The sequence below is a fragment of the Crotalus tigris genome, unplaced genomic scaffold (assembly GCF_016545835.1).
Source record: "Crotalus tigris isolate CLP2741 ecotype Arizona unplaced genomic scaffold, ASM1654583v1 scf7180000024167.7108832, whole genome shotgun sequence".
NCBI lineage: Eukaryota > Metazoa > Chordata > Lepidosauria > Squamata > Viperidae > Crotalus > Crotalus tigris.
Window position 1 is genome coordinate 5,249,155 of NW_024100417.1, and position 26,075 is coordinate 5,275,229.

General features: G+C 41.5%; 1 protein-coding gene across 6 annotated transcripts in view; it reads right to left on the bottom strand.

Moving 5' to 3' along the window:
* SLC6A9 (solute carrier family 6 member 9) overlaps positions 1-25,581 on the bottom strand; it is a 59,108-nt gene extending 33,527 nt beyond the window's left edge. For 2 of the 6 annotated variants that reach the window (XM_039323088.1, XM_039323084.1), the window contains exons 1-2: positions 24,223-24,476; positions 15,447-15,597 (exon numbers count right to left, since the gene is read on the bottom strand). In XM_039323088.1, the coding sequence (XP_039179022.1) occupies positions 15,447-15,476 (30 nt within the window). In that variant the 5' untranslated portion in view covers positions 15,477-15,597; positions 24,223-24,476. The other 4 variants (XM_039323085.1, XM_039323087.1, XM_039323086.1 and 1 more) reach the window with 4 other exon arrangements.
* Between the last annotated feature and the right edge of the window lie 494 nt (positions 25,582-26,075).

The window sequence follows — 26,075 nt, forward strand, 5'->3', positions numbered from 1 at the left end:
GAGATCTAGGATAGTTCCTTCAACTCTTTAGCACAGGGAAGATTTAATTTTTATTCAGTATTAATAAAACAATAACCATGTGCTATAATCATGTGCTATAGGATACAAATAAGGAATGCAAACATTTTTAATCTGCACCTGGCATCCTTCTTGAGCCATGACAAATATCAGACCAGAAGTTGTTCAAACCTTCAACACGCAAAGAACTTTACAATATAAGCAGTATTACTGTTAAAAAAACAAATATGCATCTATCAATAGATCTGAGAGGTATGGTAGACAAAGATAGGACAGAAAACTCAATTCATGTTGTATTTTTAGTTTAGGAATATTTTACCACCATGGTAGTCCTCAAGTTATGACCACAACTGAAACTGGAACTACTATTGCTAAGGCATGTGGTCATTGAGTAAGTCATATCCTGTTTTATGACCTTTTTTGCCATCTATTGTTAACTGAATCACATAGTCGTTAAGTGAACCACGCTTCCCCCACTGACTTTGCTTGTCAGAAGTCATTTAGGAAAGTCGTAAATGGCCATCATGTGACTCCAGGATGCTGCTATAAATACACATTGGCTGTCATGCACCCTGATCACGATCACGTGATGGTTGTCACTTTTTTCAGCACCATCGTAACTTTGAACAGTCACTATAACAAATGGTCGTAGATGGAGGACTATCTGTATTATACATTTTGCTGCAGTAAGGCAACAGACTAGAAACTAAGGGACTACGAGTTCTAGCCATGCCTTACACACTAAGCCAGCTGGATGATTTGAGTCAGTCACTCTCCCTCAGCCCTCAGAAGCAGACCATCGCAAACCATTTCTGAAAACTTGACAAGAAAATTGCAAGTGGTTCTCCAGGCAGTTGCCAGGAATCAACACTGACTCAAATGTACCAAACAAACAAACAAACAGACAGACAGACACCTTAGAAGGATTAATCATAACATATACCAAGAAATAGATGCCTCAGAGTTATATTTATATTTATTATATTTATTATTAAATTTGTATGCCACTCAAGCCACAACTCTGTATCATTATTCATAATATCATGAATGTTTATTCTGTCTTTCAGAGAATTATTCTCAGGAAAATCTCACAGATGCTATCTCTGCAACTTAACCATATGTGTGTCTACTCATACTTAAGCCACTTCGCAGCCACTGCTATTACTGTGGGGTTGGAACCTTAACTGATATTTAATTATAAAATAATAGTAATTATCAGTTAAGGATAAGAGGGACGCTCTGCCTCAGCAGTTAAAAATGCTGAGCTTGTCAGCTGGAAAGCTGACAGTCTGGATTCGAGACCCGAGTACTGTGCAATATGGTGAGCTCCCATTACCTGCCCCAGCTCCGGCCCACCTAGCAGTTTGAAAGCATGCTAATGCAAATAGATAAATAGGTACCACTTTGGTGGGAAAGTAACAGCCTTCCATGCGCCTTGGTGTAGTCATGCTGTCCACATAACCACAGGAGTTTCTTTGGACAGCACTGGCTCCCTCAGCTAAAAAATAGAGATGAGCACTGCCCCCTAGAGTCGGACAGGGGAAACCTTTATCTTTTTTTATTCTAAAATATTTACGATGGCAACGCTTATTGGTAGCTCTAACAAACAAACAAGCAACATTTATAAAAAAAAGTCAGAGGAAGTTGATTGTGAACCCAAATTGGAACATAAAATTACAGTACAGCTAACAATTAACAATCCTGGGATTTCCTGGTGTTGCCCTATTCAAGAAATAACCAGCTCCAATCCTGCATAGGTTTCCAAGATCAGCTAAAGTCATCTAGGCGCTTCCATATATATATATATAATAAAACATCAGCCATTTTACTTTAAAAAAATTAAAGAAATGAAACTATTAAAGAAGAAAACTAAATAGATATATTCATATATTAATTTATTTTTAAAGATTATATTGGTATTAAATAATAACAGATTATGAAGATTAAAATACCCATGTTAAAAGGTAGATATATTTAATCAAAATTAAATACAGCTATATTTACTTTGATTATAGTATAGTACAGTGATGACGAACCTTTTAGAGACCGAGTGCCCAAACTGCAACCCAAAACCCACTTATTTATCGCCAGGTGCCAGAGGTGGGCATGGCCCACTGGGTGGGCGTGGCTGTGGTGGTCATGGCAGATTGGGTGGGTGTGGCCTGGGTGGGCATGGCCAGCTTGATGTTGCTCATGGAGGGGGACGCCTGTGGGGGCTGGGCAGGGTTGGGGGAGATCCAGGGGGTCTCTGGCAGGTGGGGCAGTGGGCAGGAGACAAGGGGAGGCAAGGTGGGGGTGCCATTGTCACAGGGCAAGGCAAGTCAGGGGCCAGGGCGGCTGCTGCCTGATACCATCAGCCCCTGCACACAGAGGCCAGCGAGCGCATGGGTGCTGGAATGCATCCAGCCATGTGGGATCTCGGTGAGTTAGCGGGCGGCTCGTTGAAGAGGGACAGTTGCCATCTCTGGAGCATGGCACACGTGCCCACAGAGAGGGCTCTGAGTGCCGCCTCTAGCAGGCGTGCCATAGGTTCGCCACCACTGGTATAGTATCACAGTTAGCACAATTAATATATAAAATATTTTATTAAAATATTTACAAATTATTGTAATAAAATTATGGAATAACTTCTGTGTAATTTTAAAATGTGTCTAATAAAGAGAAAGTCCCATTAAAAGTTAACTACATTTACGTGTTTTAAATTCTCTTGAAAAAAATCTGGCAATGAATGTTTACACCAGAATAAACAAATACAGATTTGTATTTCTTAAAATATCTTGCACACATATTTCAGAACATATAAAACTTGAAGTTATTTCACATATGTAAAACCCGCTTTGTCCTATTCACCAAAGAACAACAATATGCTTGTAGTTAATTTAATTTGGATATTGTTAAATAAGCTGCAGTCACTTGATGTCTCTCATAATGCGGAAAAAAGTATGAAAAAAAGCTTATCAACCCTGTCAGCTCTGCGTATAATTTCAGGATCTAAAACTCAAAAGTTATCATGCATTGTAATTTATCCTTTGGAGGGAAAAGAGGACATTAAAGAGAAATGTACTTCCAATGAAATATTCTTCCTCTGAATTTAACACTGAATGTATCTGCTGGGATGCAGCAGGAAAAGCATCTCTGCCTAGAGAAAACAAGGGGTGAGGGTATAAAGGGTTCTCCCTTGCTCCTGCCACATTTTGCCACATCAGAGAATCCAAGCGTGTTGGTGCTCGAACATCTGTTTTCATAGAGAAATCTTCTAGGTTATAAACTCTGAGCGTTTGCATAAAATCTTGATTTTACTCAACCTGATTTAAGATACATATAGCGGCATTAAGTGAAGTGGAAGTTAGTACTTATGTTGTTTCTTAGCATCAGGTAGAATTTTACATCGAGAGACATCTCCATTTTCAATTACAAATTACAATTCTATAGTCTTGATGATTTTTCTCAAGCAGTGCTTGCAAACTCGGCAGCTACTTTATCCTGTTTTTTGAATGTAGATAAATAAACATTCTACTAAAGTTTCCAATTTAGCTTGCACGTACTTGCAAATGTATATCAATAATTTAGCATCCTTCATGCTGATGAAGTTAGGTCAATATGCTTGTTATACACAAAATTGCTTTCAATATTTGAGCTAATAAATAAGTGAAAATAAAATATAGTTTACTTTGTTTTTTAACCTAGGATAGAACATTATGGATTTTAAAAATGTTTTTAGACTCAAGAGGTTTTTTACAATGCTTTTTTGACTTGGGTTGACATTACTGGAAAAGATAAGAGTGAATTTCTGGCTCATATTCGGAGAGGGTTTAAATCCCCCTCCACTTGCAATATTACTATATGAAAACCATCAGACCCAGCAGTGCTGTGGAGGTTTAGCAGAAGAACTAACTATCAAATAAGTCTTAATATCTGAAAAGTTTAATGAGTTTGCAATGCTAAACAAGCTGGTACTTTTGAGATATTGGTCAGAACTCCAGACTAGGATTAAATGTTTCATCCAGATTCCAGAAGGCAAACTGTGGGATCCCTGACTAAAAATAAACAGAAGGATACCAGCAGTAATAGCACAATAAAGAAAGGAACAACTGGTAAACTGGGGGATGTGGCAGAGCAGTTTACAAAGCCAACGCTGGCGTTGAGTGTTTATTCATCCTAGAGGACAGAAAGATCTTAGTAATAGTAATAGTAGTAAAGTTGGAAGGGACCTTGGAGGTCATCTAGTCCAACCCCCTGCTCGGGCAGGAAACCCTACACCATTTCGGACAAATGGCTGTCCAGTCTCTTCTTAAAAACTTCCAGTGTTGGAGCATTTACTGCTTCTGGAGGCAAGCTGTTCCACTGATTAATTGTTCTCACTGTCAGGAAGTTTCTCCTTAGTTCTAGGTTGCTTCTCTCCTTGATTAGTTTCCACCCGTTGCTTCTTGTCCTGCCTTCAGGTGCTTTGGAAAATAGCTTAATTCCCTCTTCTTTATGGCAGCCCCTGAGATATTGGAATACTGCTATCATGTCCCCCCTTGTCCTTCTCTTCGTTAAACTAGACATACCCAATTCTCGCAACCGTTCCTTATATGTTTTAGCCTCCAGTCCCCTAATCATCTTTGTTGCTCTTCTCTGTACTCTTTCTAGAGTCTCAACATCTTTTTTACATCGTGGTGACCAAAACTGGATGCAGTATTCCAAGTGTGGCCTTACCAAGGCATTGAAGAGTGGTATTAATACTTCACGTGATCTTGATTCTATCCCTCTGTTAATGCAGCCTAGCACTGTGTTGGCCTTTTTGGCAGCTGCAGCACACTGCTGGCTCATATTTAAGTGATTGTCTACTAGGACTCCGAGGTCCCTCTCACAGTTACTACTATTGAGCATGGTGCCACCTATGCTGTACTTGTGCATTTGGTTTTTCTTGCCTAAATGTAGAACCTTGCTTTTTTCACCATTGAATTTCATTTTGTTAGTTAGTGCCCAGTGTTCAAGTCTGTCCAGATCCTTCTGTATCTGAAGCCTGTCTTCTGGAGTGTTGGCTATTCCTGCCAGCTTGGTGTCATCTGCAAATTTGATGAGTTCCCCATCTATCCCTTCATCCAAATCGTTGATGAAGATGTTGAAGAGTACTGGGCCCAGAACAGAGCCCTGGGGCACCCCACTACACACTTCCCTCCATATAGATGCAGTTCCATTGAGGACCACTCGCTGAGTACGGCCGGTCAGCCAGCTACGGATCCATCTGGTGGTGGTTCTGTCTACCCCACATTTTTCTATCTTGTCAAGTAGTAGGTTGTGATCTACTTTATCAAATGCCTTACTGAAGTCCAAGTAAATTATGTCCACAGCATTCCTCTGATCCACTAATTTTGTCACTTGGTCAAAGAATGCAATAAGATTTGTCTGGCATGATCTATTTTTGACAAACCCATGTTGGCTTTTAGTAATGACTTTGTTTGCCTCTAGGTGTTCGTTGATTCGTTGTTTGATTATCTTTTCCAGGATCTTCCCAGGTATTGAGGTCAGGCTGATAGGTCTGTAATTTCCTGGATCCATTTTTTTTCCTTTTTTGAGGATGGGAACTACATCAGCTCTTTTCCAGTCCTCTGGTAGTTCCCCTGTGTTCCAGGATCTTTGAAAAATATAGTTCAGTGGCTCCGATATCACATCTGCCAGTTCCTTGAGAACTCTGGGGTGTAATCCGTCTGGTCCTGGCGATTTGAACTCATCTAGGCTGGACAGGTGCTCACTAACGATTTTCTTGCCTATCTTAACTTGTGTTTCTGTTTTGTTTTTTGTGGCACTATTTTTGATAGGTTGGTCTGTTTTTTCCCTTTGTGTAAAGACAGATGCAAAAAATGAGTTAAATAGTTCTGCTTTCTCCCTGTTGCTTGTCACCTTCTTGCCACTTCCACCCACTAATGGACCAATCATTTCCTTCACTTTTTTCTTGTTTTTTACATGTTGAAAGAAGCTTTTTTTGTTATTTTTGACTTTGGTCGCAAGCCTCAGTTCGTTTTGAGCCTTGGCTTTCTTCACTTCATCTTTGCAGGCTCGGGCTATTTGCTGATATTCTGACTTAGTTATGTTCCCCTCTTTCCACTTTCTATACTTGTCCTTTTTATTTTTCAATTTGTCAGAGAGTTCTTTATGCAGCCATGCTGGTTTCTTTTGAGAGCTGTTATTTTTCCTCTTTGTTGGTATTGTGCTAGACTGTGCTTTTATTATCTCATTTTTCAAAATTTCCCAAGCTTCTTGAGTTGTTTTCCCCTTGAGGATTCTCATCCATGGAATCCTTCCCAAGCCCTCTCTAAGTTTATTGAAATTAGCTCTCTTGAAGTCCAAGACTCTAGTTTGACTGTGTTCTATTGGTTGTGCTTCTATAATGTTGAATTCTAATATTGCATGATCACTTCCTCCCAGGGTTCCTATGGCTCCAACACCGTCTATCATTTCATCTCTGTTAGTGAGAATTAGATCCAAAATGGCTAATCCCCTAGTTCCATTCTCTTCTCAAACCTTTTCTCACATACAGCATCCATATGGGTCTACACTGACCACCACTAGCAGCACATCGTAATATTGAGGCATTAAAGCATATGGGTGCCAAAAGACACTGATACATGTTTGAATGCACATGGTCAGGCAGCCTAAGCTCCATCTTTCCTAAATTTCACTTTAGACTTCAGGAACAACAGCAACCAGTCAGGTAATAATAACTGTCTTCTGGAGAGAGAAATTATTTTTCCCAAGTATGAGATGTTAACTTTATCTAGCTCCCCCATTCACAGGTGGAAGTTTTGTCCCTGTCATTCTGGAGGATGTGGGGAAGTGTCCTGTGCCAGGCACATACATCCTAAGGCTATTTTCTCAGGCTCTGCTGACGATTGGGCATCAATTCTCCAGGGCTGCTCAGGCAGAAAATCTACATCAACCCCCCAACTTCCCTCTGTTCCATCTTATTATTCCAAACAGACATACTTCCGCAGCCTAATAAAGACTCAGCACCTCCCCCCCCGTGTGTGTGTGTGTGTGTGTGTGAGGGTGCTCAGGAGGTGGCTTGGTCAGGGGCCAACATGCATGAGCCAAGGCTGTTTCTGAAATCTCCACAAACAAGTCCACTGTCTCACATTAATTCACAACCTCACAACTCGGAGTGTAATCCCCTTGCATTGACTCTGAAATAAACACCATGGTGGCCCCTGCTTCTTTGACACCTAAAAATACTCCAAAAGATGCTGTAAGCACCCAAGCAGACAGAGAAACTGCTCAAAAGTCAGGAGCCGCTGGCCGAATTGTTGTGCCAGCAACAGCAATTCCAAGGACAAAACATCATGTCCTTAAAATAAGCAAGCAAGAATGGCACTAATGCTTGGGGGGGGGGGTCGAAAATGCACCTCTTTAGAAAATGTTTGCACACGCTTACCTACAGTACACAGACACTTTCCAGGTATATCAGAGAAACAAAGAGAATTAGTATATGGATTAGTATATGTGAAACAGGCAACTGTCTTAATGTTTCAAGATTCATACCAGCCAGTAGCCTTCCATGTAGTTACTGGGTCTTCTGACAGGTCTTTAAAATTTAAGCTATATCAAACGCTGGATTGTTTCTCCAGATGTCATCCTGCAGCAACTCTGGAACTGGGTGTCAAACTGGCAGCCCACGGTCCAGATGTGCCACATGCAGGCCACGCCTACCCCAGCTCCGCAAAGGCAAAAAACATAATATGTCATGTGACGCAATCGAGTTTTACACCCGGGACGCTCTGGCTGGAGCGTCAACCTTGTCTATCTGGACTCAGGAAGGAATGGACAGAGCTGTTTTTCTCAGGTTTATCTCTTCCACCCATCCTGATATTAGTTGTTGTTGTTGTTATTGTTGTTGTTATTGTTAGTTGCGAAATCATGTCTGACCCATCGCGACCACAAGGACAATGATCCTCCAGGTCTTCCTGTCCTCTATCATCTTCTGGAGTCTATTTAAGCTCACGCCTACTGCTTCAGTGACTCCATCCAGCCACCTCATTCTCTGTCGTCCCCTTCTTCTATTGCCCTCCATCTTTCCCAGTATTAGGCTCTTCTCCAGTGCATCCTTCCTTCTCATTAGGTGGCCAAAGTACTTGAGTTTCAACTTCAGGATCTGGCCTTCTAAAGAGCAGTCAGGGTTGATCTCCTCTAGGACTGACCGGTTTGAACGTCTTGCAGTCCAAGAGACTTGCAGGAGTCTTCTCCAGCATCATAGTTCAAAGGCCTCAATTTTTTGGCGCTCAGCCTTTCTTATGGTCCAACTTTCACAGCCATACATTGCAACTGGGAAAACTATGGCCTTGACCATACGCACTTTTGTTGGCAGGGTGATGTCTCTGCTTTTTAGTATGCTGTCTAGATTTGCCATAGTTTTCCTCCCCAGGAGCAAATGTTTTTTAATTTCTTGGCTGCAGTCCCCATCTGTGGTGATCTTGGAGCCCAGGAAAATAAAATCTGTCACTACCTCCATTTCTTCCCCATCTATTTGCCAGGAATTGAGAGGGCCGGATGCCAGGATCTTGGTTTTCTTAATGTTGAGTTTCAAGTTTGTATTCTCCTTCTTCACCCGCATCAAGACTAAGTCTTATTTGTACACTGGGGTAGAGAGAAATCTGTCTTGGAATCCGCTTGCTGTCACTTAAGATTTTTTAAACTCTTTCCCTCCCTCCTTTTATCCTCCTGGCATAAAGTTCCTATAAAAATATTGCAGTGTAACAAATATTTGGTGATCATAACTTTGCCTCTCTTTCCCACTAATACACACACTTTGTAAAAGAGGAATGCTTTGTAAAGTTTTTTAATGGATTGATGTCCAAGATTCAACAAGAAGTGGAATAAAAATGCTCCAAAGTTCAGATTTATAGCACAGCATCCAGAAAAGATAAATATTCAAACCTCTGTTTCCTGTGCCTCAAACCACTTTTTGTTATCACTGATAGCTCCACTGTAATAGTTAAAATCTGTACAATAATAACAGTGATGCATGTTTGTAGCTATAAGAACAACCTATTCTATCTAAATCTAAGTTTTGACTTCCTAAAAGATTTGTTGCCTGCTGTAGTTCCTCTCAACTCTCGCTTAGTTGGAAGCCTGGTCTCTCTATTTCATCATCTTTTTTGCCCATCACTATTCAGAATATGGAAGAAATATTGAATTCAGCATGTCAGCTTCTCTCTGGATACAGCAGGATTTGTATTCACTCCTCCAAGTAGGGCAACTGGATCTAGCAGCCAATTTCTTTAGCCAGGATGAACTGATTTGGCCATAAGGACTCTTTTAGTATTAGTTCTGCAAATGGGAGGGTGCGGCCTTATTCCCAGACCAATATACTGCAAAGTAATTGTGTCTATGAAGTATTCTTAAATACTTTTAAGAATGAAGTATTTGAGGTATTCTTAAATACTTTTAAGTATTCTTAAAATTTTGCCACACTTCAGCTAATTTTTCTCTTTTCTGTACTTCATTCGTTTATTAGAACTGGCTATATTTTAGGAGACTAAAATGATGTGGTCAGTTGTGAGGAATCCATTTTTCAAAGACAGGGAGAAAAAACTTTATTATATTGGAGGAAATGTAGGCAATTCTAACACTGTATAAGTAGTCCTTGACTTACAACCATTCATTCTGCAAGTATTTGAAGTTACAGCAGCACTAAAAAAAAGAGATTTACAACTGGTCTTCGCACTTACTACTATGGCGGCATCCCCACAGTCATGTGATCAAAATTTGGGCACTTTTCCAGCCAGCATATATTAACAATGATTGCAGCATTCCAGGGTCATCGGACAGGGGTAGGCAACCTTGGCTCTTTTATGACTCGGGGACTTCAACTCCCAGAATTCCTGAGTCAGCCATGCTGACTCAGGAATTCTGGGAGTTGAAGTCCACGAGTCATAAAAGAGCCAAGGTTGCCTACCTCTGGGATTGTCATTTGCAACCTTCCCAGCTGGCTTCCAAGAAGCAAAGTCAATGGGGAAAACCTGATTAGCTTAACGACTGCATAATTCATTTAACAACTGCAGTGATTTGCTTAACCACTAATGCTGTGAAAGATTGTAAAATCAAGTGTAAACTCACTTAACAACCACCCTGCATAGCAATAGTAATTCTGGCCCCAGTTGTAGCTGTAAATTGAGGACTACGTGAATAAGAATAAGGACAATGAAGTAATGCATTTTAAAAAAAAAAAGCAGAAGGGTGAATGGGCCAAATGCAAGAAGAAACATTTTCATACCTCTGTTTTTGGGGGCAAAAATCTGACTTGAAATATTAAAAGGGAATATCAAAAGCACACAAGAAGCTATGAATAAATACACGCTTTAACAATGGCTTGCAAATGGCCAGACTAAGAGTGTCTGTCGGTTGTATGTATATGTGTCTGTGTGTGTTGAAATAGGCAAGACAGAAAACATATTGCTGTGATGCAAGTCCCATCCCTTTGTTGTGTGTTACCTGTACATCAAAAGATGTAGGGCTTGCATCACAACACTCTGCCTGTCATCTGATTCATTCTGGCTGATTCCCCATATTTGCTATTGTGGCTGACCTCTTCTGGGCTTGGAAGCTAAACAAGGTTGGACCTGATTAGCACTAGGATGGAAGACTTTCAGGTGAATATTCAAGAGAGTCCACATCATTATAGCTCTTGAACCAAACAAGAGCCCCACCCCCAGGGTTATTGATTGACATTGAACAGTCTTGTTTTCCATAACAACATAATAGCCTTCCAAACTGGGATCTTCCCATATACATGTTGTGGGAATTATGACTGTAGAATTCCTAACAGCAGTCCTAACGACATCTTAGAGAGCATTTAGTTGGAAAAGATAATATAGGCTTAAAATAGTTACCCAAAGCAGTGTTATTCTAATAACCTAGTTACTAATGATTTCCAAAATATTTGTCCATTTTGCTCCCTAGTCAAAACCAACATCAAGGAAAGGGGCTGCATAATAGTACTGATCTAAATGCTACAGTTCATTTAATTAGGAGGCGAATTTCTTGATTTGTGAATAAGTATAATAAAATTCAGAAATCAAAGCAAATGTTGCACTCCCTCACCATTTCATATTTATCTTATACTGCATGGTTCATGTTCAAACATCAGAATGGGGCCTTTTGTCAAGCATTAGTTTTAATAAGATCCAGATACTGAAGAATTATTGAAAAGGGTCTGGATAACTAAAAATTTACTTGTAAAGCAAAATCCAAGTCACAACTGGGCCATAAGAAAATGAATAGGAGTTGAAAATGTTTCAAAAAGAATAGAAAGGTTATTACGCACATCTGAGCACCTACGGTAATAGTCTTCTCTGTTGGGAAAATTCTCTGTGGTTTTCACACTGAAACATTTTGTCCTAGGACATGTTTGTTGATTTAAAGTTACAAGAAAAATGAGAAAAAAATATTCATAAGAAAGAGATACTTATAAGGAACCAACAATAATGGTCAATCCCTAAAGGGAAGACTCTAAGAAATTTATTTATTTATTTATTTATTTATTTATTTATTTATTTATTTATTTATTTATTTATTAAACCAGTTTATATGGCTACGTATCTCATAAACAGCAACAGGCAATAAGATGCTGTATCTATCTTGGGAAAGGGTATTAGTGGATGATGAGCTTATAATACTATTTCAAGAATGTCTAGGTAGCACACTGAGGGGATTAGCCTCTTCCCTGTCCCAGAAAGCTCTTGATGACTGTCCCAGTGACTCATTGACACGTGTTGCACAGGACCAATTAAAGGTTTTCATGCCAGGTGCAGGCTCTATAAGAGCCTATGATATAGTGATGTCATCAAGTGACGTAGCATTTTTGGTTCTGCTCCATATTTTCTGGTTTCACCTTTTAGTTTTCTAGGTGTTACAAAGGCTTACAACAACAGTATTTCATCTTCTTTTTGTTTTTGCTAAAATTTATTGTTAAATCTGATGGTTATGGTTTGGTGCTTTGCCATCACATTTGCGTAGAATGTACCATAATGTGATTCCAGGAAGCACAGGCTCATAAAAGAGGCTGGTAACAAAAGCTAAAAGTGGCTACAAGTGGCGTATGGACTGCAGCCTGCCCAACTCTGTCTTAAATATTATACTAAACTTTCATGGCCCACAGCCCACTTTTTCCAATGCAGTAAGTGTTATTCTGAGATGCATTTTTTCCTGCTACTGGATACAATGAAGCAGCTACTCCTGACAGTAGATAGAGATGGGAAGTGAATCAGAGCTAAGCCTTCACTTGCTGCCTTCCAGTTCACTTATCTGAGAGGAACATCACCTACAATATAAGTGTTACTCTGAGGGACTCCACACTTGTTGCATGGCTTGCCTATACAAGCAACTAGCTTTGGCTATGTCTGCTGCAGACTTCAAGGGTCCTGCTCAGAACAAGAGAAGCAATGTAGAACTAAGGAGAAAACTTCCTAGCAGTTAGAACAGTGGTTCTCAACCTTTTTAATGCCGTGACCCCCAACCGGTCGTAAGTCGAGGACTACTCAACTGGTCATAAGTCGAGGACTACTCAACTGGTGTAGCACCGTTTGCAGAATGAGACTTTTGGCGGGCTCAGCAGGGCAGAGACAGCCTGGACAATTCCTATTGACTTTTGAAAGCCAATAGAATTAGACTCTATTCAAGAGAGTCTATTCTCTTGAGTAGGGAGTAGCACAGCTAAGGAAAAGGGGAAAAAATGGCGGACTGCGTTGTTTGGCGACCCCCATGAAATGGTCGTTTGACCCCAAATGGGGTCCCAACCCACAGGTTGAGAACCACTGAGTTAGAACTATTAATCAGTGGAACAACCTCCCTCCAGAAGTGGTGAATGCTCCAACACTGGAAGTTTTTAAGAAGAGATTGGACAGCCATTTGTCCGAAATGGTATAGGGTTACCTGCCTGAGCAGGGAGTTGGACTTGATGACCTCCAAGGTCCTTTCCAACTTTATTATTATTATTATTATTATTATTATTATTATTATTATTATTATTATTATTTACAGATAAGGCAATCAACTGGCTGACAAGCCCTTTTTTGAGAAAGGGCATGTAGATTTTCTGCTCATACAGAAGTCCATTTGGGCTGCCATTTTGGGAAACATGTACACATGGCTAGGACAAAGAACTATAAATAGTGAGGTCAAGCAAAATAATGTGCAGAAAGTACAGACAGTGACAATTATGTTCTTAACAGCAGTACTCACAAAGCAGCTGCTGCCTAGGCAACATGGGCTTGTTCTGTGGTTCTAGCCTATCCTCTTCATTTCTATCCTGGGGTGTACACTGCTACCTCAAAAGAGCTCCTGAATATTAGGCAACAACAGAAAAAAATAGCATAAAAGGGAGAAGGAAAAAATATTCACCATGCACACAAGAAGAAATGCAATGAACTACAACAGGGGTAAGAAGCACAAACATTTGTAAATCTCTGCTAGCAGACTTTCCACAGCAGTGTGAACCATTCAAAGCAGCCAACTGCTCTCACACACACACTTTACTGTTTGGAATCAAACCAATACAACACAGACCAGCAAAAGCACTTTTTTATGTCTATTTTTTCAAATGGATTAATGCTGGCTGATCGGTGTTATTTCCTAGCAATCGAAACTGAATAGGGAGGATCTAAAAAGCAGAGGCATAGAGGACGGTTCTTCTATTCATATCCCTCTGGATTCATAAAAGTGGGCAGAGAAGTGTCCTTTTGCATGGGGGGGGAGGGAAGTGGTGCATATTACTGTATTGCTTGCAAGTAAATATGAATGCAAATCATATTTGCATAATATGTGATACTGCTCAATTTGAAGATAAAACATAAAATCATACGCAAAAGTATGCTCAAAGGAATGAACAATGCTTGTGAAATGTTGCAGAAAAGAGACTGTGTTCTTTATGTCTGCAATTATTTGTGTGCTTATATACACATAAATATGTTTTGCAGTTATCTGACTCCCTTCCCCCACATGTTCCAGTACTGACACTGGCATGGTGCCTCTGGCAGAGGTGCAAGCTATTTCAGGCGTCTCCTGGGAGCCCCATTCTTTGTCAGGGTAGAAATCCAAACCACAAACAAATAGCAGCATACTGGAGCCAAACTTTTCCCACCTGCTGGACACTGACTGTTTCCTGGGCAATGCTTGGTGGCTTTACAGCACTCTAGAGGAAGTAACATTACCTCTGAAGAAGTAAGGCCTGGGGAAGGCACTTCCTGCATTCTTCTGTCTACACTATTTGGGACAGGAATCATAATCAAGGGGCACTAAGGAAGCAAAGCAGAGGTCCTATTTTCCAGTCTCAGGGAAAATGCGAATAGTCTAGCAAAGTGGTTCTTAACCTGGGCGATATTGCCCCCCAGGGGGCGATTTCATCTTTCAGGGGGGCAATGGAACGAAAAGGGGTGACGCGGGGGCGAAGGAACGATAAGGGGGCGATATGGGGGCGATGGAGCGAGAGGTTTGGGGACACTTTTGAGACTTTTTCGTACAGTGAATCACTGTATATCTGTCATACAAAAACATCAGATCACTCGCTCTTAGTGGATTGAATTGTGTTTTCAAATGTTCCCCCAGCTAGCTTCAGTACAGAACGCCATACATATGTGAATACGCATCACTTATCTTCATGCGCATTGCACAGCAGCCTCTACCCATACAGTGGCGCGCCATTGGCCAGAATATGGGAGATATGGGAAAAAGACTGGAAATAAATTATTTGCATCAATATGTCCTGATCACGATTTTAAAAAAAACAAAAAAAGTGTTTGCATAAATTGAAGAATTATTTCCTATGTTGTGATTGAGAGGTTATGTTGGTGGACGGGGGCGATGACAACTTCCTCATTGGCTCAAGGGGGCGATTCATTCAAAAAGGTTAAGAACCACTGGTCTAGCAGACCATAATCTAGTCTGGCTATATCCCAGTACAGAGCCTGACTTCCTATCTATCTGCTTAATATATACGCCAATGCTGTCACAGTTAACCTCTTAAATAAATTAGATCTATGTTCAGGATAGGTTTTGTATTTCATTCTTTCCCCTAGTCATCTTCATACTCAGGTTAAATTTTCATGATTAGGCTTAGGAAGCTTCCCACCCATCCTGTTTCTTGTTCTGGGACTATTCTGATAAGAGGAGGTAACCGAAGGTGGGGAATGGTGATTAGCAGAGAGCTCCTTCATATACAGCATGCAGCTCCAGGCTCAATGCAAAATTCAGCCAGTCCCCAAATCAGTCAAGTGGGGAGGGTGAGACACACAAAGGGCTGGATGTTTTAAACAATAGCCAAAAGTCTGAAAGAGACACTTCCTCCACCCAATCCTATGGACTCCCTCAGTTGCCAAGAGACATCCTCTCTCTTTTTTTAATACCAACCTCTCAAGCACAATATTGAGAATCCACAAGAGATCCCCCAGACTCACCAGTAACCCCTCACTGCATTTTTCTGCCATGGTTCTGGGCCAAGATGTGGGCTCCCACTTGCCTGCTATCTCGTCTTGCTGGTTACACTTCCAGGATAAGCAGAGACCTCAAATCATACGGCAGGACAAATTAGACCAAGGAGGCAGCAAGCTGTGGAGAAGAAAATGACAGAACTTAGAGAAAAGAATTAAAAAGGAAAAAGTAACCAAGAAAAATTGCCTCTGAATCTTCAGTGGAAAGCAATTATGCCCAGTATGTCCTTCTCGAGGCCCAGTTTTCAGTAACCATCAATAAACCCAATTTGATTAACTTGTAAAGGTCATTTTTTTACACTATGTAGATATGTGGTTATATCACAAACATACACCACACACACACACACACAGAGAGAGAGAGAGAGACACACACACACACTGTAGTTATACAATCTACTTTCAACATATGCCCAAAGATGGGAAAATGAGTCATGTCAGGAGGGCTGGGAAAGAACACAGAGTTTGGATGAACAGGCACTATATCTGCCTCACTATTTCTGGGTTTTTATGTCCATTACTACCATCTGAAGCAGGAACAGTCCCCCTGAATTGCACATGACTGAAAAGAGCATAGCTAATGCTCAAAGCATGAAGTCTTCAGGGCACTGAGCACGCACAGGGGCACAGCTGCCTTTCAGGACACAGATGGAAGGCAATTGCCTTCCACCCCATTGCACTAGTCACGTGCCAAGCCAAGCCTACTAGAGTCCATGTGGTACTGTCAGGAATGAAAAGGAGACAGGAATTAGCCCACCTTCTCCCTTATGCAAGAAAAATTTCTTCAAGGAAACCTGTATAGGTATGAAAGTTTATCTATTTGAGGCAAGAAAAGCTACTTTGCAAAATATAGCAAACCTGAAGAATATGGAGAATATGATAAGACCTTGGAACATGGAAAAAAATTACTTCTGTGCTACAGCACAATGGAGTGTAGAAAAAGAGACAGCCTTTCATGGATCTCACTGGCACAACCTAAGGAGATAAGAATTTGAGTAAAGTGCTCAAACCATTATCTCACTTAGATGTCTGTAACTGGTGACTCAAACTCATATTTTCTCTATGTTGTATGAAAAGAAATCTATGAAGTAAAGAACGCAGTTTAGGTTGTTCAAGTTCACAGCTTCATAGTATTTTAGGGTCAAATATTCTTGAAGATCAAAGCTAAATTTATATCATACAGAGACATTAATGCAGAGATTAATGCCATTGATCAATGCAAAGTGTACTTCACACTTTAGATGTGGCTTTGGGAAGTTTTGTCTCCCCTGCTCCAGTGAAAGTCACCACAAGTGTCTCCTTCTCCTTCTCCCTCTCTCCTGCCCTGCCCTGTTATCCCATCTGAGTTAACTGGTAGGTCCCACAAGTTTTGTTTTACCCTTGAGAACTAATTTGGTACCACAGGAAGTTTTTGATTCTTGGAGAAAAACATTACCTAAATTCCTGTTAGAACAATTACCCAGAGAAGTTGTGAACTCCCCTTCATTCAATGGATGATTCAAACAGAGGCTAGGAAGTCCTCTGATACTTTAATTTAGACTCCTGCACTTCACAGAGGGATGGACTCATGAGCCTAAATACTTATCTGTATTGTTTATATAAACAAGATTGTCAAAGGCCTTCTTATTGTTTGCTTTATTTATGTTGAGGTCTGAACACCAAATAAAACCAGGATCAAAACCAGAATTTGTTGATCAGACACATGATATAGTAAAATCTGTTTAAAAATTTAAACAAGAAAAACTAACTAAAAACATAAAAGCTATTGGATTCAAGCTCATATATCATTATGCAACCCAATATAATTATGCGAAGTGTGTTATTTAGTTTTTTATGGACTTGCAGATTTTAAGGAGTCAAACAGAGAGGTGCCAATCGATAATGTGACAGAATCATTAGTCCCGTAGAAAAGAACTATAGGAAAAATCAAGAGGGATAGAAATTCAGTTTAATTTCAAGAAATGACTAAATTTGAAGAAGCCACAGGCCCTGAGAATTTTATTGTCCCACAGTAAACATCTTGTCATCTAGATTTCTTTGTGGAGAAAAAATAAATAAACAAATGTTCTACCCTTTTTTTCACATCTCTAGAGCACAACAGATTTTGATAGACACTTTGAAGCAAGTCTCTTGATTAGCTTAAAATAGTGTTTGATTAGCTGGAAAAAGTTGTGTGTATGGGGGGTACAAAAGTAGTATATTCTTTTGATTCGCTTATTTTCCAGATTATTTTACTTAATATCTTATATATCGTCATCATGTCACTATCGCCTCTTTGCCGTCACATAGATTTTTTTCAGGAGATCTGTTCCCAGCCTGGTCCAGCAGTTGTCCACACACACACACACACACACACACACACCTGTCTAATTGTCCACACACCCATTATCTTCCAATTCAATACATACTAATAATACTGCTTAAATATTTGTAACTGCATATTACCAGTGGCTTTCAAAAATCTTTTCAATAGGCAATAGTGAGATTCAATGACCTCCTAATTCATTCCAGAACTGCATTGAATTTGGGGATTACTTAACATCTGGGTTAATTAATTAGTTAAACTTCTTAGCTTAAGACAATTAGGTATGCTTTTAAAATAGTAAAGTATATGGTTCCATTTACTTCAGAATATGCCAAACCTGTCCTGCTGTATTTAGAGACACTCCTGCTCATTTCACTAAATGGGGTCCCAAAAGTTCCTCAGAATCCTCCCGGTTGCACTAATGATACCATTAACTATTAGGAGTGGACTGTTCATATATGAAAACATTATTAAATTATGGGTTGTCCTTAAAAACTGTCTGGAAATTGGTGCAAAATGCAACAGCCAGGCTGCTGGTACATGGTACAGAGATTGCATGGTACTATACTGAAAAATCTGAAATGACAACCAGTTAACTATCCGGCACAGGTTAAGGTACTTATGCTGACCTTTAAAGCCCTAAACAGCTTAACAGTTCAACTATTTGCCGGATTATCTCTTTCATTCTGAACCTGCCAGGCAGCTTAAATCAGCAGGAGAGGCTTCTGGAAGGTTTTCCCAGTGTGTGCTGATAAATGGAAAAATATTTGGTCCTGCCGGCTCCAATGCAGCTGTGGTGCTGTGAGCCATCCAAACGGTTGATCGGGCCACAAGGTGGCACGGTTCGGATGGGTTGCGATATTCCTGAAAATTTAAAAATGGGCTGCTGCAAGCCAGCTCCAGTATCTCACTGGATTCTTCCTTCCTCCTGCTTCCAGGAGTTCCATCTGACTAGTACACAAGAAAGGGTCGTTTCTTGTATGGACCCCACGCACTTCCCAAAGTGATTCACCAAGCTTGTAATTATTACCTGAGCAGAACTTTAGTTTCAACGATACTTTATTTTAAATGTTGTTTTGATTTTAAGCATAACACAGTATTCTTATGTTTTGTACTTTCTATTTTTAATAGCCATAAGTTACTTTGAGCAAAAAGGTGGGATCTAAATTAAACACTGCCAATTATTACTTCACTACTAACCTGTTGAGACCAGGCAGGGAGCCCATGAAATAAAAATGGCAAAATTTGTTGGCACATGCCTGAAGAAAACATGAGCAACTGAAACCTGAGGAGGTGAAGAGAGGCGCAGCAACAAGTCCCATTGGAAATGGCTGTGGCATAAGAGAGCAATACAGCAGTGTCGTGAATGCAGATAATAAACCGAGGAACTGTTTCACTCTATAGGATTGGCCTGCCTCACTTGCTCCAGCAGAAGAGGCATGCTGTGGACCCTGTCAGTCCAGGAATTCTGACTGGTGGGGTCTAGGAGAAGAACCTTTTCTCCTGTGCCCCCCCCATCCTTTGGAATATCATGCATCTGCTCTGCCAACTGGGGACACCTTATGCTGGAGGTGGCTGGTGGAGAGAAGATCACACCGCTCATATATTTGATGCCTAGTTTCATCTAATTCTTGAACGTTTAATGTTTTTAATGTTTGTATATTTGTGTTTTTATTGTATTGTAAACCACCCAGTCTCTTTGGATAGGCGAGTGGCATATAAATAGAACTACTAGGCAAAAACTGAGCAGCCAGAGAAAGCTATTCCTGCTGCCACTCTCAAAAGAGAGAGAAAGAATGCAAAAGGAAAAGTTAAATACTTGGAAACAGAAATATAAATTTGTGTTTTGCAAAATCCTAGAAGCCTGAAAGGGGGGAAAATGGCAGATTTTCTCAAGCTCACGGGAGGCACTGTAATACACCATGAAGGTTCTCCCCATGGCTTACTAGAGCTATAGAGGCAGAAATAGTCTGGATGTTGAACCCTGGCAACTGGGCTTATTTTCTGCTTATCACTATTTTAAACCAACAAGAAAAAAAAAAGTCCAGTTGCCATGTCTCAACTTCCAGACAATTCTACCTGGATGACTGAGAATCTCCATCCACGTGGAAATTGTGCAAAAGCAATAGATAAAAATCTGATTTGACGTGCTTTAGAAACTGATTATGTGTCATCAAGTAGATATCAATTTATTAGAGAGCATATTGATAGATTTTCTCCATAATGATCTGTCTCTAACTGGTTATTCAGGTATTCCAATAGTGCACCTATCACCCCTCTGAGTTCATCTACCCTGCTTTTTTTTTTTTAAAGAAAATCTTCTTATAATAAAGGACTAGTGTGGTATAGAGATTAAGGTCTTGGATGAGGATCGAAGAGACCTAAATTCATGTCTAGGTTCAATCACTGAAATTCACTGGTGTCTTCTGAATTCTGGGTGATTTTCTCTCCCAGGGTTGCTGTGGAGAAAAATTGGATGTGCTCTTTACACCACCTTGAACTCCTGGAGGAAAAGGAGGATATAAACCTATCAAACAAAGAACAATAGCAATAACAGCAACTTATTGTTTTGGCAATATTAATGCTGCTCTCCAATTTAAATGTGCAGTGAGCTCATAACTCTGTATATGATACTGAAAGGTTGATTACCATCTTATGATAAAAAAGTAATACTGTTATCACAAGGCTGATAAATGAAAATGCTCTTAGCTATTTTTACACCCTGCTCCCAAAATCAGAAAGGACTTCAAGGCCAGATAAGTAAACCAATTTTTACCTTACTGTCTCCCAGCAGGTTAAGGTCTGGCTCTGAGAAACTCTGAGAAGAAATGTTCATTTTGCTTCATAGGAGGATATTGTAAACATTCTCTTTTGCAGTGAAATCACAGGCCAAGAAACCAAGGTGGAAATGCAACAAGCACAACAAAGAGCACTCTCAGGCTAAAGAAGAAGTTGTGCAACCAAAGGGACAGTGAGGGATAATGAAACAGAGGCTCTTTCTGCTTCAGTGTCCTGAATTTAAGGGAGTATGTGAAAGATATTCCCTACTGTTGTCAAAGACCAAACAAGAAAAATTGCACTCTACACAAAGAGGCAGGAAAAGGTGACACAAGAAGTATTATGTGATATGGGGTCTGACCCCATCTCTAGACGCAAATAAGATGCCCCCACTCTGGACAGAGACTAGAAGGATGTTTTCCTTTTCATCCTGAGCAGTCCTTGTCCTGCCAACAAACTCCTACTACATTGGGATGCAGAAAAGTTTTCTATTCTGCCATGCCAAAAACAAGAAAGTGCAGTAAGAATTCTGTAACATAGCAGGGACATCTCACAAAAGGATGTGGGGAAGCTTTGCCAAAGATAGCACAATTTCTCAGAGTGAAAGAGAGATAGAAAAGGAGTCACAAGCTCCACACATTTTTTAGTAGAGTATACATTTGATAGAGCAGGGTGCATTTTCCACTCATAGAACACAGAATAACAGAGCTGGAAGGGACCTTGGAGGTCTTCTAGTCCAACCCCTGAGTCAAACAAGAGATTCTACACCATTTCAGACAAGTGGCTATCCAGTCTCCTCTTAAAGGCCTCCAGCAATGGGGCACTAATGGTAATAGTAATGGCCTGATATATGGAGCTTTCCTGCTAAATACAACATACTTAACTATAGATTTTGGTAGCTACACATCATGGATATAGGGAATCAGAAGTCTTTAAAGAAAGCCAAGTAATTCATCTTTGAATACTTATAATTTTTTTTTTTTGAGTAGAAGCTGTTCAATACTGCACAGGTAGTTTGCAACTTACAACCGCAATTGAGTCCAAAATTTCAATTGCTCAGCAAAACAGTTGTTGAGTTTTGCCCCATTTTATAATCTTTCTTGCCATAGTTGTTAAGTGAATCATTGTGGTTGTCAATTTAGTAACACAGTGGTTAAGTGAATCTGGCTTTCCTATTGACTTTGCTTGTCAGAAGGTCACAAAAAATGGTCACATGACCCCGTGAGATTGCAACCGCCAGTTGCCAAATTTTGATCATGTGACATGGAGATGGTACAACAGTCGTAAGTGTAGAAAACAGTCATAAATGACTTTTTTTCAGTGCTGTTGTAACTTTGAATGGTCATAAACAAATGGTTGTAAGTTAAGGATTACCTACACTGATACCAATATATTTTATCTCATAGTATGAGAAAAATGTTGCCCCATCTTAGCCATAAGACTACATTGACAGGAATCAATTCTCTATAGTTGTTACAGATTCACTCAAAGGGTAAATTTAGAGTTATTCAAATTGAACTTGATTCCTGGTAATTCCACAAGCACATCATTGTTTTCTTATCAAAGGCACGGAATGGTTTGCCTCTGCCCTGTCTGTGGTGGGTTTTTTTTTTCATTTCTCAGTCTACTTACAATCCTCCCATGCAAGTGCCAACTAGGCCTGACCCTACTAAGCTATTTTAAGATCAGTCAAGGTCAGTTAGGTGCTGCCATCTTCTAGGGCTACTGATTCACTTCAAAGGCTTCATACTATGCTTCCCAATCTTGAATTGCCAGCCCTAGAAAGCTTGGGAGCACTTCATTTGAAGGGAACATGTGTTGGAAGGCAACTAGAACAAAGGCTATTGTCACACAAAAATAAGATCTATATTAAAATGAACCTGTAGTTATCACCTTCTCAAGGGTGGGTATTTCTGCAAGAAGATTGCACTAAAATCTGATAGTTTATCTTCATATGTTTGCAGGGTACAAATGTACAATCCCAACAATAAAAAGTTCCCATCTCTAATTTATAATTTCATGCGCTTCAGAAAAGGATCCTAACCTGCAAAGGTTATGATGCAATGGAAAGATTTTCCTCTTTTAGCAACATAGATTTCTGTTTTTATTGTGAAATGTAATGTAAAATTACACAGTAATTTTGAAACTTCTGTTCATTTATTTCTTTTAATGAATCTATCTCAGTTTCTAAATCTGGATCTGAAATGACATTTGTGCTTCTCAAGAATGCTCGTGGCAAAATCTTTTAATATTTAAACTTCTTTATTTTACATTTCCCCACCCGCATTTTATTATGTGAATAACTTCCTGTAATCAGGAAGTTGTTCCATTTATTAAGGGAAGAGATCTGCAACAGGCTAAACAGTTTGGTGCAGTATGCTTTAAATAAAACAGCAATTTAAATGAATCACAAAAAACACTCCGTAGTAACTACAGTATATTGTTATGCTGAAAAAACACTTTTGAATGGCTACATTTTATTCTTACATTGCTACTCTTTCAGTTCCCAGTGTGTGTTTTGGTAGATTATCTTTATCAAGATAGAGTGAGGTTACTATTTATTGGGAAATGAATGTTGGCTGAATTTTTTCTCCCTTGGTGACCGATCAACTAGAAAATAGGAAGGGATGTTTATGCATTTGATTAAAGAGAGATAGAAAAGGAAATTGAATAGTAAAGAACCTTGTACAGTACTTAGGTTCTGACATCTACTGTCAAACTATCTTATAAATACTTGTAAGGTTGTTCTTAAACTATGCAATTCCCCCCCCCCCCCGGGGAGATTTATGCTTAGACCCCTTCCTTCCTGCTTACGAAAGAGATAATTCCTTTTGACAAGATCTTCTCAACCTAAACAGATGAAAACATATATTTAACTGTTTGTATCTTGGGTTTTATTGTCAGCTGACTGCCCAGTGTCCTAAGAGGGGGGAAAAAGGGACCACTGACAACAGCCAGCTCTTATTCAGCTAAATCAACCCTTCAGCTAAATTCCTTACTTTATGCTACTGCTGGGTCCAGTGGTGAGCCTTTCACTAACAGTTTGAGAAGTACCCCAAAAGGGGATATTGATCCAGAGCAACCCTGAACACCTGACAGGAGAGGATGCACGAACCCTTTGAAAACACGGTGGGTGGGAAGTGGGGTTACATCAGCTGCCACGTGGGAGCGGTTCCACGTCCTCCCCCACACGGTGAGGTGGAAAATTACAGCCACGAAACCCCCGGCTTTGGCCGCGGGCGAGAGATTCAGACGAGGGCCCCTCCCTCTGTATCATACAGTAAAGACCCCCCGAGTGGCGAGTGACGCCTTAGCCACGCCTCTAAACACACACATACACACACACACACACACGGTCCCGGATTACCGCAGCCATCCTTTCCAGACTCAAAGGCAATTCCGCCTGGCATCGTACGGCCAGTGACAGCAGCAAATGCAAAGCGCTGGAGGCCGAAGGAGGCGCTGGCAGCTCCTACGCTTCGCCTCAGGTTTTCTAGCGGCACGTTTTCCTCTCCCCTACGCGCAAGATGCCGGACGCCACTCTCACCCCAGGGTGCAATCTCCGCCACCGCCTTTTTATCTCGCGCGCGCAGACAGGTTCCCTCAGATAGCCGCGGGGGATCGTTCGTCCTCGCGCTGGAGTCCCCCACCGCCGCTTACCCTGGCCATGCTGCTCGTGCCTCGCGGCGGGCTCTCCGGGCGCGTTGTCAAGGTGGATCCTCCTCAGCGAGAAAGTTGCATCAGACCTCGCTGCCAGCAGCTCTCGCTACTCCCTTCCCAAGCCCTCTGCGCGTCAGGGCGAAGTGGCTGCACGCCTGTCAGGCCGCCTCGCTTCCCACTCTCCGCTGTGGGGTCGGCGCCAGTGACTTTAGTGAAAGTTTTGGTCGCGGCTTCGAAGAGGGGAGGGCGGGGGGGCAGCTGAGAGGCCCGCCTTCCCCGCGTCGGCTCGGTCCCAGCCATCCCGCCCCCCTTGCTGATTGGAACGTTCCTGCTTCTCAGTCTAGCCACGCCGTGAAGCTCCGGGGAGGGGCTGCGGCGCAAAGCCTGGGTTGCAGTGCAGAGCGAGACTTCGGGCCAGGGTTACTACATTCTTCCCGCTGGGCGCTGCTGCCCACGCGACGAGGGAAACCCTATACCTGTCCGGCATGCTCTGGCATAGCTACAGAAAAAGGGTGCACGCCCGGACACGGGGTGGGAGGCTTTATTTACAAGGGAACCGATCCGGGCGAAGACAGCCCCGGCTCTGCGCGTGCTAGGGGCGTCTGGCTCAGTATGCATGCGCGCGCACAAAACCAGGAACACATTCAAATCGCGACGAAACATGCCGATCCTTAGCGTCTGGGTGCCCAAGCCTGGAGAGGTGAGAGCGCGAACAACTGACAGATTAAAAAAAACGAGGGGGGGGGAAGGCAAGCATCCATCGCTTATCTCACCTTCAAATAGTACCATGGACAGTCACACCGGGAGAAAACACAGACATAGCACCTGCACACAACACCAACACCCCCAGAGGCGTAGGTTTTAACTGCTCGCCCGTCGGCTATCCTCACCCTAACCTCACCCAATCATGCAACTGATGCAAAAGGCTTTTTGCCTGCAAGAAAAGCTTAGCTCCGTAAAGATTTAGCAAACAGACGGTTGTTTTCTTTGGCCTCTTCCTCCTACCTATAAAGATCAGCCTGTGGATCGCTAGGCACTGCCCGCAGCGCCTTGCTATAACGAGCCCAGCGTGACTCGATCTTGGCTATCTGGGGCCGGTGGACTTCCTGCAGGTTCAAGAGCAAAGCATCTGACTGGCTCGGTGTTGTCATATGAAGAAGGGGTGGGTGGGCAGTTCAAAGCCTTGTTCGCCACCCGTGACAAATGTTGCCTTCTTTCCTCCGCTCCATGCCGATGCTACAGGCTGATGCGGTCACACACTCCGCCCCCGCCTTTATAATAATCTCGTTCATCCGGGTGAATATCTTGGACTACAACTCCCATAATCCTCAACTACGGAAACTAACACAGAAGGCATGTAGCAGATACAGCACTGGGGAAGGCGGCTTTAAAATACAAACATCCCTCTCGCATTCTGCTACTCAGCCCTGTGGCAGAGATTGGACGAAAAAGGACCAAGGGAGGGATGTTCTTCTAGACTTGGCTTTCTACGTGGCATCGTTTTCCCAAACTCTGCCTGGAAACCCCTGGATTTTGTGCCTTGCTGCCCCCTGCTGGCATCCTTTCAGATATGGGAGCTGGGAGTGGGGAGGATAGGACTTTCTTCACAGCAGAAGCCGTGACTTTTGTAAATAGCGATTCAGTCATTCCCAACATCGGCTTAGGTTTCTTTCAATGCCCACATGCCAGCAGTCACTCAGTTGGATCTTGGACAGGATATAACAAGTAGTCTAGTTTCTCTGGAAGGCTAGTAGTGACATTTGCTCCAAGGCAGGCGGTTCATTTATGCTGTGTGTTGAGGAAGATGTATCTGAGAGACAGGCAAACCAGTAGGCAACCTTGTCTTCTGGTAG